At 48.0% G+C, this 12,419-nt stretch overlaps 1 protein-coding gene across 2 annotated transcripts; it reads right to left on the reverse strand.

Moving 5' to 3' along the window:
- Positions 1 to 329: 329 nt before the first annotated feature.
- LOC117383045 (glutamate dehydrogenase, mitochondrial-like) lies at positions 330 to 12,381 on the reverse strand. Of its 2 annotated transcripts, none has more exons than XM_033980282.2 (13): positions 11,686 to 12,381; positions 9,628 to 9,708; positions 9,397 to 9,452; positions 7,546 to 7,609; positions 7,375 to 7,469; positions 6,859 to 7,038; positions 6,616 to 6,753; positions 6,321 to 6,458; positions 6,083 to 6,163; positions 5,612 to 5,735; positions 4,726 to 4,817; positions 4,553 to 4,615; positions 330 to 818 (listed from the first exon to the last, which is right to left on the reverse strand). In XM_033980282.2, the coding sequence occupies exons 1-13, from the start codon at positions 12,107 to 12,109 to the stop codon at positions 699 to 701; spliced, it is 1,656 nt and encodes a 551-aa protein (XP_033836173.1). In that variant the 5' UTR covers positions 12,110 to 12,381; the 3' UTR covers positions 330 to 698. The 2 variants fall into 2 exon arrangements, with proteins under 2 accessions (XP_033836173.1, XP_033836174.1); XM_033980283.2 differs by lacking the exon at positions 11,686 to 12,381 and adding an exon at positions 11,336 to 11,393.
- Positions 12,382 to 12,419: the final 38 nt, after the last annotated feature.

Below are 12,419 nucleotides of genomic sequence, written 5' to 3' on the forward strand. Positions count from 1 at the left end.
TGCCATCGTAACAGATTATCATGTCGCTGAGTTTAAACTAATGCTTTAAATATTATAAGTCCAGTCGTCACGGTCAAACGTCTATGTGTGGGGTCAGAGGTCTATGTGAGGGTCAGAGGGGTCAGACGTCTATGTGAGGGTCAGAGGTCTATGTGAGGGTCAGAGGGGTCAGACGTCTATGTGAGGGTCAGAGGGGTCAGACGTCTATGTGAGGGTCAGAGGTCTATGTGAGGGTCAGAGGGGTCAGACGTCTATGTGAGGGTCAGAGGGGTCAGACGTCTATGTGAGGGTCAGAGGTCTATGTGAGGGTCAGAGGGGTCAGACGTCTATGTGAGGGTCAGAGGGGTCAGACGTCTATGTGAGGGTCAGAGGTCTATATTAGGGTCAGAGAGGTCAGAGGTCTATGTGAGGGTCAGAGGGGTCAGACGTCTATGTGAGGGTCAGAGGTCTATGTGAGGGTCAGAGGGGTCAGACGTCTATGTGAGGGTCAGAGGGGTCAGACGTCTATGTGAGGGTCAGAGAGGTCAGACGTCTATGTGAGGGTCAGAGGTCTATATTAGGGTCAGAGAGGTCAGAGGTCTATGTGAGGGTCAGAGGGGTCAGACGTCTATGTGAGGGTCAGAGGTCTATGTGAGGGTCAGAGGTCTATGTGAGGGTCAGAGAGGTCAGAGGTCTATGTGAGGGTCAAAGTCAAATGTTTATGTGAACGTCAGCCCGGCCTCGTTGTAAACCTTGAACACTTTCTCGATGGCGTTGACGTAGGCGGCCGTCCTCAGGTCCAGGCCCAGGTTGTGTCTGTTGGCCGTGCGCATGATTTGCTGCAGAAGACAAAGGTAACATGATTTAATATTTATACATATATAGTTGATGTCCAAATGGTACAGTCTCATCCAACATGGAAGCTCATGTCAGGCATCGGTGCGGCTAAGATAAGTGAGCAGATGGATCAATACGTGAGCACAGCACAGAAGGACATCGGCAAAGACACCAGGGGAGCCAAACATCAGCTCCTGGTCGACCGAACAGTCACCTGAGACTGCAGGACCCGTCAGACCAACCTGTGCACTGTCTTGATTGATTACAAGAAAGACTCAATGCCACAGACATGGATCACTGAATGGAGCTGTACATCAGCAGGACTCTAAGAGCCTTCAACTTGATGAGGTTGTGGAAAACCACCCCTGAGGCCAACGGCCACTTGCACAAGTGACCAACAAATGTGGCATATACCAAAGAAACCCACTGTTGTTCTGTAGAGGTCTGAACCCCCTCAGCCAAATCATCAGCAACACTGGCTATGGACACGACTCAGGAACAGGACGACCATCAGTCACCTCCTCCACACCACCAGGATCTACAGCACAGACACTGGAATGTCATTGGGGCTTGAGAAGTGCAGCCAGAAGGTGACAAAGAGAGGGAAGGTCATCCACACAGAAGGGGTCTCCCTCCCAGAAGGAACAATAGCCGACACTGAGGACAGTGACAAGTACCTTGGTGTCCCACAAGCAAATGGCAACAAGAGGAAACAAGGAAAGCAGCTACGGCCAAATACCTCAGACGAGTAAGACAAGTCCTAAGGAGTCAGCTCAATGGAACAAGACCCAGGCAATAAACAGCTATGCCCTGCCAGTAATGAGATACCAGCAGGAATCATCAGCCAAAGGAGGAGACACAGACCACAGATGTTAAGATCCAAAAGCTCCTGACCTGCATAGAGGGTCCATCCCAAATCCAGCTCCCTGAGACTGTACACGCATTGTAAGGAAGGAGGCTGAGGACTAGTGAGTGTGAGAGCCACTGTCCAAGATGAAACATCCAAGATCCATAAGTACATCAAGGACAAGGCCCCAACAGACGATGAGCTCAGTGTCTCAGACAGTGGAGTGCAGGGGAAGAGCTGTTAGAGGAACCATCATGGAAGGATAAACCCCTGTTTGGAACGTACCACCGGAACAGAACTGAAGTGGCTGATATCAAGAAATCCTACCAATGTCTTGAGAGAGCTGGTCTGAAGGACAGAGGCTGATCCTGGAGCACAGGAGCTTTGAGCACCAGAGCGATAGAGGCCCCAATCTACCACGCCAGACAAGACCCAAAGTGTACGCTGTGCAAAGAGGCCCCTGAGACAATCCAGCACACAACTGCAGGGTGTAAGATGCTGCAGGGAAAGCAAACATGGAGCGACACAATCAAGTGGAGCCATAGTCTACAGAAACATCTGTGCAGAGTACGGACTGGAGACGCCGAGGTCAAGGTGGGAAACAACTCCAAAGGGCGTGGAGAATGATTGAGTAAAGATCTTGTGGGACTTCAGATACAGACTGACAGAATGAACCAACCGGACACTGTGGAGGTGGAGAAACAATAGAGCAAAGCCATTGGACATCACAGAACCAAGGGAACGTCAGGAAAAAGGAACATGAGAAATACCAGGGGCTCAAAGAAGAGCTGGAGAAGGCCTGGAAGGTGAAGGCATCAGTGGTGCCCGTGGTCATCGGAGAACTCGGGGCAGTGACCCCCAAACTGGAGGAGCAGCAGCAGATCCCAGGAAAAACATCATACTAGGAACAGCAAAGATAATGTAGAACGCTCAAGCTCCTGGGCCTCTGGTAGAGGACCCGAGCGTGGAAAAAAGGATGAGACCACCCACGGAGGGTGAGATTTACCGTAAATTTCGGACTACAGAGCGCACCTGAATATAAGCCGCACCAGCTAAATTTGAAGAGAAAATCAATTTTGTACATATATAAGCCACAGGTTTTCATATTGTAACATGAGATATTTACACAGAAAGACGGTGCACGGACACGACATCAACACGGGATGAACACACCTGCAGGTTTAGAAAATAAAACTGCACCAACACGGAAAATCTGCTTTTATTTCCTCTGAAAACTTTTGTTGTCTTTTTACATTGACCAAGTTGGATTCATTGATGCCGAGCTCTCGTGCTGTGGCTCTTATTTCAGGGGTCGGCCCCGCGGCTCCGGAGCCACATGTGGCTCTTTCAGCCTTATACTGCGGCTCTGCGTGGTTTGGGAAAATACATTTTAAGTATTTAATTGAAGTGTATTTTATTTGTGTTAGCTCTTTTTTGTTGTAGTTTAAATTGGAAGATTATTATGATCTTAAAATAAAATTATATTTTCTTATTTTTCGTTGCTCAAAATAAGTGTCACACTCGCGGAACAATGTTCAAAACAAACACCGCTCACGTCTCACAGACACTGACACACACAGACACCCCGACACACACACACACACACCGACATACACACACACAGACACACCCCGACACACACACACACACACACAGACACAACTCACAGTCCTGCGTAAAGAGCCCTGGTTTTCAGACGCTGTGCACAGGGGTCAGGAGCAGCTTTGGCCCGTCCCTAATGACACACTAATAAGCTCGTCCGTAGATGTATGATGAAAATCCTGCTGGAAATCGCCACAGAAATCTATTTGATGTAGTGATAAGTTTATTATCTGCTCTTGTCTCCGTGATGACGTTTCATGTATAACACATCAGACACGACGCACAAAAGTAGAGCCACAAGTGAGTGAAAATGAGCCAAAACAAAAGTCTTTGGAGAGATTTTAACAAAGGGGAAAAGGACAAACTGAGGAGCCAGAAGAGGAGACTACGACCTCCAAGAAAAAGAAAGATAAATTTAACAGACAATGCCTACTTAAAATCTGGGTTTGTCGCTGCAGGTGACTCTCACACACAGAGTCCGTTCTGCGTAACATACGGGAAAAGCAAATGAGGCAATGAAACCTTCACAACTGCTTTGGCACATGGAGAATAAGCACCTGGGATTAAACCATACGCCTTTAGAGTTTGTTTGTTTTTTTTAAAGAAACTGCGGAGCAGAGTAGACATAATCACATAATCAGCGCAGAGCTCACACTGATGCAGCGTTTGGTGAGTTGTATTTTTTTATGCACTTAAGTTGTCTGATTTTTCCTGTTGTGTCTGATTTTTCCTGTTGTTTTGTTTTTGTGTGTTGTTGTGTTTTTGTGTGTATATCACGGTGGCTGAGTGGCTCATGTCTCACAGCAAGAAGGTTTGGTTGGATCCCCGGGTCGCCCAGGCCTTTCTGTGTGGAGTTTTTTATCTTAAAAACTGCATCATATCCTTTTCATGATGCGCAAAATGATCGTTCAAAATCAAAACTAGTGAATTCTTCAGAGCAGAATCTTTCCCCACGTCTGTCTCACTTTTACGTTTAAAGCTAGAGAGCACCCCCCAGGGGCCGTTATCCAGTAAAATTCCATAAATAAGCCGCACTGCTGTATAGGCCGCAGGGCTCAAAGCGTGGAAAAAAGTAGCGGCTTATAATCCGAAATTTACAGTATATAAATAGTCTATGAAGGTCTTATTTTCAAGATGCCATTTTGCCAATCTGTTTTCACCTCCAGCAGTACACGCCCACTGTGAGGGGCTGACCGCATGCGGCGCTTTGTTGTAATGACGTTTACAGCGACGTCATAAAACAGTTGTAAATATATATAAACATAAATACTGGACATATAAACGTACCCGTGCAGACCGCTCCATGGTGAAGGCCAGTCCTGAATGAACGATGTCCTTCTCAGATGCTCCCTAAAACACAAAATCACTTCTGCTCATGAATGAATCAGATCTCAGAAGTTTCTTTCTTTTATGGGAATAAACACCAGGAGAAGACGTCAGCAAACGCCGCATGAACTCACAGCGATCCGAGCCTGGAATTCTGATGTGGGGACCACAGGGATCGCTCCTCCGTGTTTCCCAAACTTCCTCTCCAAGCTCTCCTGGACGGACACTGGACACAGAGGGGCGTGGTCAGACTGTGCGCTGTGGTCAGCCTGTGTACTGCGGTCAGCCTGTGTGCTGTGGTCAGCCTGTGCGCTGTGGTCAGCCTGTGCGCTGTGGTCAGCCTGTGTGCTGTGTGCTGCCTGTGCGCTGTGGTCAGCCTGTGTGCTGTGTGCTGCCTGTGCGCTGTGGTCAGCCTGTGTGCTGTGTGCTGCCTGTGTACTGTGGTCAGCCTGTGTGCTGCCTGTGTGCTGTGGTCAGCCTGTGTACTGCGGTCAGCCTGTGTGCTGCCTGTGTGCTGTGGTCAGCCTGTGTACTGTGGTCAGCCTGTGTGCTGCCTGTGTGCTGTGGTCAGCCTGTGTACTGTGGTCAGCCTGTGTGCTGCCTGTGCGCTGTGGTCAGCCTGTGTACTGTGGTCAGCCTGTGTGCTGCCTGTGTGCTGTGGTCAGCCTGTGTACTGTGGTCAGCCTGTGTGCTGCCTGTGTGCTGTGGTCAGCCTGTGTACTGTGGTCAGCCTGTGTGCTGCCTGTGTGCTGTGGTCAGCCTGTGTACTGTGGTCAGCCTGTGTGCTGCCTGTGCGCTGTGGTCAGCCTGTGTACTGTGGTCAGCCTGTGTACTGTGGTCAGCCTGTGCACTGTGGTCAGCCTGTGTACTGCGGTCAGCCTGTGTGCTGCCTGTGCGCTGTGGTCAGCCTGTGCGCTGTGGTCAGCCTGTGCGCTGTGGTCAGCCTGTGTACTGTGGTCAGCCTGTGCGCTGTGGTCAGCCTGTGTACTGTACTCTACATGTGACGTCAGCGTGACTCACTCAGCAGGTGGTAGTTTGAGTCCCTTTCATATTTAAAGGTGAGACGACCATAACTGACATGATTCAGGTTCTTCAGCCACTCAAAGTACGAGACCGTGACTCCACCGGCGTTCAGGTACATGTCCTAAGAGAAGAACGAGAAATAAACTCTTCTATTTAAAACCTGATAGTTAGGTTATGAAGGAGTGTTCAGGTACATGTCCTAAGAGACGAACTCTGTGCAGTTTAAAGCTAATATTACATGATAAAGTACCTCCATGTATTCCTTTGACATTAGTAAAGTAACTGTATTGAAGAGTAACTGTACCAGATTAGTTACTCTAAATGAGTACTCCAAACACTCTCAGTGCTTGTTACTTCCCAATACTACTCGCAGACTCGTTTTATCATTTACTTAGCAGTCCACATTCTTGACCATATGAACCACATTTGACCCTAAACCAGAGGCGTTCTGGACACGTGGAGACTCACAGGGATGACCAGGACGTTCCTCTCCATGAAAATGCGATCAGCCTCAGGAGTGGTGGGTCCATTGGCTCCTTCTGCGATGATCTGAAAGTGAAAACAGTCGTGGGTTTGTGTCCGGGGTTTGTGTCCGGGGTTTGTGTCCGGGGTTTGTGTCCGGGGTTTGTGTCCGGGGTTTGTGTCCGGGGTTTGTGTCCGGGGTTTGTGTCCGGGGTTAATGTGGCGTTAGAGGCTGAGTCCTGACCTTGGCTTTGATCTTACGAGCGTTGCTTTTGGTCAGTTGCTTTTCTCCTGCGGCTGGAATCAGAATGTCACAGTCTGCCTCCAGGATGCTCCCCTCATACGGAGTGGAGTTTGGAAAACCCACAATAGTACCATTGGCCTGGAGAAATAAACAGTGTCCAGTAAAGATCAGAAAATTAAAAATGTGACGTTTGAGGTACAGGTGATAGAGTTTAAGATACATTTAAAAATACAATTTAATGTAAATTAATGGTTCCATTTTATGCCATTATAAAACATAAATGAGCAGTGCTGACCAGTTTGTAGTCCTCCAGCTCTTTAGGGTCGATCCCGTTTGGATTCCAGATACTTCCGTCAAGTTCTCCCACTCCCACACACTTGGCCCCAAAGCGGTGGAGATACCTCATGGAGTGGAGGCCGACATTTCCAAATCCCTGAAGACACAGACATGTTTAATGCAGCGTGTGGAGTGACTGTAGAGTAACCATCAAGAACACAGGTGTGTATAAATATACTGTACAAACAGGTCTGGCTGATACCTGGATGATAAAGGTCTTGTCCTGGAAGCCCGGACTGATGCCCAGCTGACTCATATATGATGCTTCATTGATGAAGTTCTCGATACCGTGGAAAACTCCTCGGCCGGTGGCGGAGATGCGCCCGTGGATGCCCCCCTGACTGATGGGCTTCCCTGTGACACAGGCGTGAGCGTTGATGTCCTTCAAGGCAACATTAAAAAAGTACTTATTATGTAGATTAGACACAAGAAAATGTTTTTTTATGTTTGTTTTTAAAGTAATAATCTGTTTTGAAGTTCAAACATTTATCTCATAGGATTCAAACAGTAGCATATATATGTCAATGGTTTGTGGTTTTGTTTACGCACCAAAAACAGCGTCATTATCTCCACAACGACACGTAAACATCTGAAGCTCAGTTGTGTTATATGTAATGAACAGTTTAACTGATCTCACTGATCACGTCCACAAACTTTTGTCAAATCCATGACCCCATAATGTTTATTATTATTAACAGAGACTTTAACAGAGACGCACATTGTGGCCCATGGTCGTGGCAAAGGTATCGGCGATCCAGGACATCTCACGCTCCCCGGTGCTCATGTCGGGGGCAGGGACGTCGATCCCAGGTCCTGCACAGAACAAACAGGTCGGGCATGAAACAGGCCTGTGCAGATTATTATTGTTATCATTATGGAGGGTTCTTACCAATAAACCCCTTTTTTGCCAGTTCAATGGTGAGTCTCCTTGTGATTTTCTCCAGTTCAACGTCCTGAAAACGACAACAGTTAAACAGTCAAAAGGTGAACGGACACACCTGAACTCTGTAGCCTAAGCCTCACTCAAGGGTCAGGGGTCAGAGTCAGGGGCAGAAACGTTTTTAAATGAGTCACATGACAAATGTACAAGTTCAAACTAAACACAGCAGATAACTGACTGTTTTCATTAAAAAGTATCTACTGCTGTTCATGTCAGAGCCTTTGCCTCTGGAACTGAATCAATTCAATTAAAAGACATTACAACATTACAACATAAATATATATAACACCACTCTCTCTCTCTCATTATATATATGTACACACAGTTGGGCAAACAGTATTTATTTAGCCACCAGTTGTGCACGTTCTCCAAGTTCTCCCACTTAAAAAGATGAGAGACGCCTGGAATTTTCATCATAGTTTCACTTCAACTATGAGACAGAATGAGGGAAAGAATCCAGGAAATCACATTGTCTGATATTTAAAGAATATATTAGCAAATTATGGTGGAAAATAAGTATTTGGTCAAACAACAAAAGTTCATCTCAATATTTTGTTATATTCCCTTTGTTACAGTGACAGGTCGTTTTCTGTCTCCAGAGGTTTTCTCTGTTGCTGTAGTTTGGTCCATTCCTCCTGCAGATCTCCTCTAGAGCAGTGATGTTTTGGGACTGTCAGGGGCAACGTGGACTTTCAACTCCCTACTAAGTTTTTCTATGGGGCTGGGATCTGGAGACTGGGCCACTCCAGGACCTTGAAATGCTTCTTATGAAGCGACTCCTTCGTTGCCCGGGCGGTGCGTTTGGGATCACTGTCACACTGAAAGACTCAGCCATGTTTCATCTTCAATGCCGCCGCTGATGGAAGGAGGTTTTCACTCAAAATCTCATGATACGATTCTTTCCTTTACATGGATCAGTCGTCCTGGTCCCTTTGCAGAAAAACAGCCCCAAAGCATGATGTTTCCACCCTCATGATTCACAGTAGGTCTGGTGTTCTTTGGATGTAACTCAGCATTCTTTCTCCTCCAAACACGACAAGTTGAGTTAAAAAAAAAAAAGTTGTCCCAATCCTCTTCTGGATCATCCAAATGCTTCTGTCAAACTTCAGACGGGCCTGGACATGTCCTGTCTTAATCAGGGGACACGTCTGGCACTGCAGGATTTGAGTCCCTGGTGGTGTAGTGTGTTACTGATGGTCCCTTTGTTACTTTGGTCCCAGCTCTCTGCAGGTCATTCACTCGGTCGTGTGGTTCTGGGGTTTTTGCTCTTTGTTCTTGTGTCATTTTGACCCCACGGGGTCAGATCTTGGTGGAGCCCCAGGTCTTGGTCTTGTTCCATTTTCTAATACTTGCTCCACAGTTGATTTGTTGACTCCAGCTCTTACCTGTTGCAGATTGAGTGTTCGGGGCCTGGTGTCTACAGTTTTGTTTGTGGTTCCTTTGCTCTTTGGTCTTGTCCATAGTGGAGTTTGAGTCTGACTGTTTGAGGTTGTGGACATGTGTCTTTTATACTGAGGACGAGTTCAAACAGGGGCCATTAATACAGAGAACGAGTGGAGGACAGAGGAGCCTCTGAAAGAAGAAGTTACAGGTGTGTGAGAGACACAAAACCTGCTTGTTTGTAGGTGACCAAATACTTAGATATATATATATATGCACTCTGCCCCCCCCTGCATCTGCGTCAGGATGAAAACACTAGAGTTCTAGATGAGCTCTAGATGAGTTCCAGATGAGTTCTAAAGTTCTAGATGAGTTCTAGAGCTCTAGACACAAATCTACAAAGAATACAATACTTCTTACAGAATAATTCTTTGGGTTAATCTTGACTCCAGCTTTGGCCCCACCAAACGGCACATCTGAAACAGATTTAGAATTTACAAGGAGAATGTGTTTGTGTGTGTGTACTTGTGTGAGAGTACTTGTACATGTGTATGTGTGTCTATTGTGTATGTGTGTGTACTTGTACGTGTGTGTATGTGTGTGTGTACTTATGTGTATACTTGTACATGTACACATGTGTGGCCGACGTACCGACCACTGCACATTTGTAGGTCATTAAAGACGCCAGAGCCTTCACTTCGTCCACAGAGACGTCGGTGCTGTAGCGGATACCTGCAGAACACACAATAGATCAACTTTGACCTTTAACCTCTAACACAGGTCTGTATGAAACTGTGCCCCCAGGTAAACACACACACACCGCCGCCCCTCGCTTTATAAATGATACAGAAGCTAACAGCAGCTGTTGCTAAGGCAAGAAAACATCTTTAAAACAAACAGAAAACTCTAAACAAATTAAACACTGGTCTGGGAAACACAGCTGCACAGCTAATGCTAATGCTAATGTTAAACACAGCTGCACAACTAATGCTAATGCTAATGTTAAACACGGTTCATAAGGTTCACTGTGTGTGAGTTTAATTACAAAAACTTAAACTGCTCCAGTGAAGACAAATCGGACTCATTTGTAGTCCTGCGGTTGGTGTCAGTATAAAGACCTGTTACGCAACAGTCGCCTGAGCTTGTTCTGACACAACCCTGGACAAACCGGTCTGTGTTTGAGTGTGTGAGAGAGAGTGTGTTGGGGTGTGTGTGTGTGTGTGTGTGGGCCCCTGAAGAGCTGTATCTGTGCTTACACTGATAGAGGAACCACACAGTATATACCACACACTCTGTATACCACACACTCTGTATACCACACACTCTGTATACCACACACTCTGTATACCACACACTCTGTATACCACACACTCTGTATACCACACACTCTGTATACCACACACTCTATGCCACACACTGTATACCACACACTGTATACCACACACTGTATACCACACACTGTATACCACACACTGTATACCACACTCTGTATACCACTCTCTATACCACACACTGTATACCACACACTGTATACCACACTCTGTATACCACACTCTGTATACCACACACTGTATACCACTCTGTATACCACACTCTGTATACCACACACTGTATACCACACTGTATACCACACTATGTATACCACACTCTATGCCACACTCTGTATACCACACTCTGTATACCACACTGTATACCACACTATGTATACCACACTCTATGCCACACACTCTATACCACACTCTATACCACACACTCTATGCCACACTCTGTATACCACACACTGTATACCACACACTGTATACCACACAGTCTGTGGTGGTGGACTCATGTTGGTATCGTATCACACTTTTTAAAAAAAAATTAAATTCTATGACGTGGTTCTGGGAAACGCGGTGTGGTGATGTGCAAAGGGATCTAAGGGATCTTTGAATCTCCAGAGTGTGGAGGGGAGTGGGCGTGGTTATCCGGGCGTGGTTATCCGGGCGTGGTTATCTGGGCGTGGTTATCCAGGCACAGGTGGAACAGGGGCAGTCTGTCCACATTCCTGCCCGAGGAGGAACATTAACATGGATACACTTTTATTACAGTAATGTTATTATTTCATTATTATATTATTACTACCGTTTTCAAACATCTGTGAACTTTGAGTGACCTTCACTCATCAGACTTAATATGATTCCTGATATTTCCTCGTCCTGCTGCAGTTTGACCTTTGCCCTCTGCTCACCTCCTCTGCTCCTCACCTCCTCTGCAGGGGGTCCGGTGCTGGGCTCTGTATGCTTCTATCACCTCCCACTCCTCACCTCCTCGCCTCCTCGCCTCCTCACCCCCTCACCCCCTCACCCCCTCACCTCCTTACCTCCTTTGCAGGGGGTCCGGTGCTGGCTGTGCTGGGCTCTGTATGCTTCTATCACCTCCCACTCCTCACCTCCTCTGCTCCTCACCTCCTCACCTCCTCACCCCCTCACCTCCTCACCCCCTCACCCCCTCACCTCCTTACCTCCTTTGCAGGGGGTCCGGTGCTGGCTGTGCTGGGCTCTGTATGCTTCTATCACCTCCCACTCCTCACCTCCTTTGCTCCTCACCTCCTCTGCAGGGGGTCCTGTGCTGGGCTCTGTAGGCTTCCATGACCTCCCACTCCTCACCTCCTCTGCTCCTCGCCTCCTCACCTCCTCACCTCCTCACCCCCTCACCCCTTCACCTCCTTACCTCCTTTGCAGGGGGTCCGGTGCTGGCTGTGCTGGGCTCTGTATGCTTCTATCACCTCCCACTCTCCGTTGTCTCTCTTCAGGGGAAAGCTGAGGCTCAGGACGTGGTTACAGGGTTTAATGATCTTTAAAATCCCGCGGACTCTCTTCTTCTTCAGTTCCGGACTCTCTCGTGTTTTCAGATCCTCCAGGAGTTTGTCTTCGACTATAGCGGCGCCTCGGTCAAAGAAACCCTCCACCATGTTGAAGAAGTTGGGGTCGTCGTCCGGGTCCGCGGTGTGACTGTAGCCCCGGGACAGGACCGAGGAGGAGCATCCGGGGGACAGGAGCCCCCCGAGCCCCCGGGACACGAGCCCGTGGGACACGAGCCCGTGGGACACGACCGACCCAGAGCCCGGGACCCGGGAAACAAGACACCGGAACATTACGCTGAAGTTAAACTGAAGAGTCTAAAAAGGAGCACGCACAGGAGGCGCAGAGGAGGTGCACAGGAGGTGCACAGGAGGCACACAGGAGACACACAGGAGACACACAGGAGGTGCACAGGAGACACACAGGAGACACACAGGAGGCACACAGCGCGGCTCCTCCTCCCGGGCTCTTCCTGTTACTCTACACCGCAGACACACACTCAGCTCTGGAGCCTCTACGTGCGCGCGACCCTCTGCGTGACACCGCGGGCACGTGCGAGCCGGGCATGCGGCTCCGGCACGTGCACCTCTGTAAAAGCGCGAA

This window comes from Periophthalmus magnuspinnatus, chromosome 15 (genome assembly GCF_009829125.3).
Source record: "Periophthalmus magnuspinnatus isolate fPerMag1 chromosome 15, fPerMag1.2.pri, whole genome shotgun sequence".
Classification (NCBI taxonomy): Eukaryota; Metazoa; Chordata; class Actinopteri; order Gobiiformes; family Gobiidae; genus Periophthalmus; species Periophthalmus magnuspinnatus.

What these genes read in the sequence shown, in the direction of transcription:
- LOC117383045 (XM_033980282.2), bottom strand. Translation starts at nt 12,109, where the DNA reads ATGTTCCGGTGTCTTGTTTCCCGGGTCCCGGGCTCTGGGTCGGTCGTG. An exon ending in ACAAGACCTTTATCATCCAG is followed by an intron (nt 6,754 to 6,858) that starts GTATCAGCCAGA and finishes CTGTGTCTTCAG; the next exon opens with GGATTTGGAAATGTCGGCCT. An exon ending in AATTCCAGGCTCGGATCGCT is followed by an intron (nt 4,616 to 4,725) that starts GTGAGTTCATGC and finishes TTTGTGTTTTAG; the next exon opens with GGAGCATCTGAGAAGGACAT.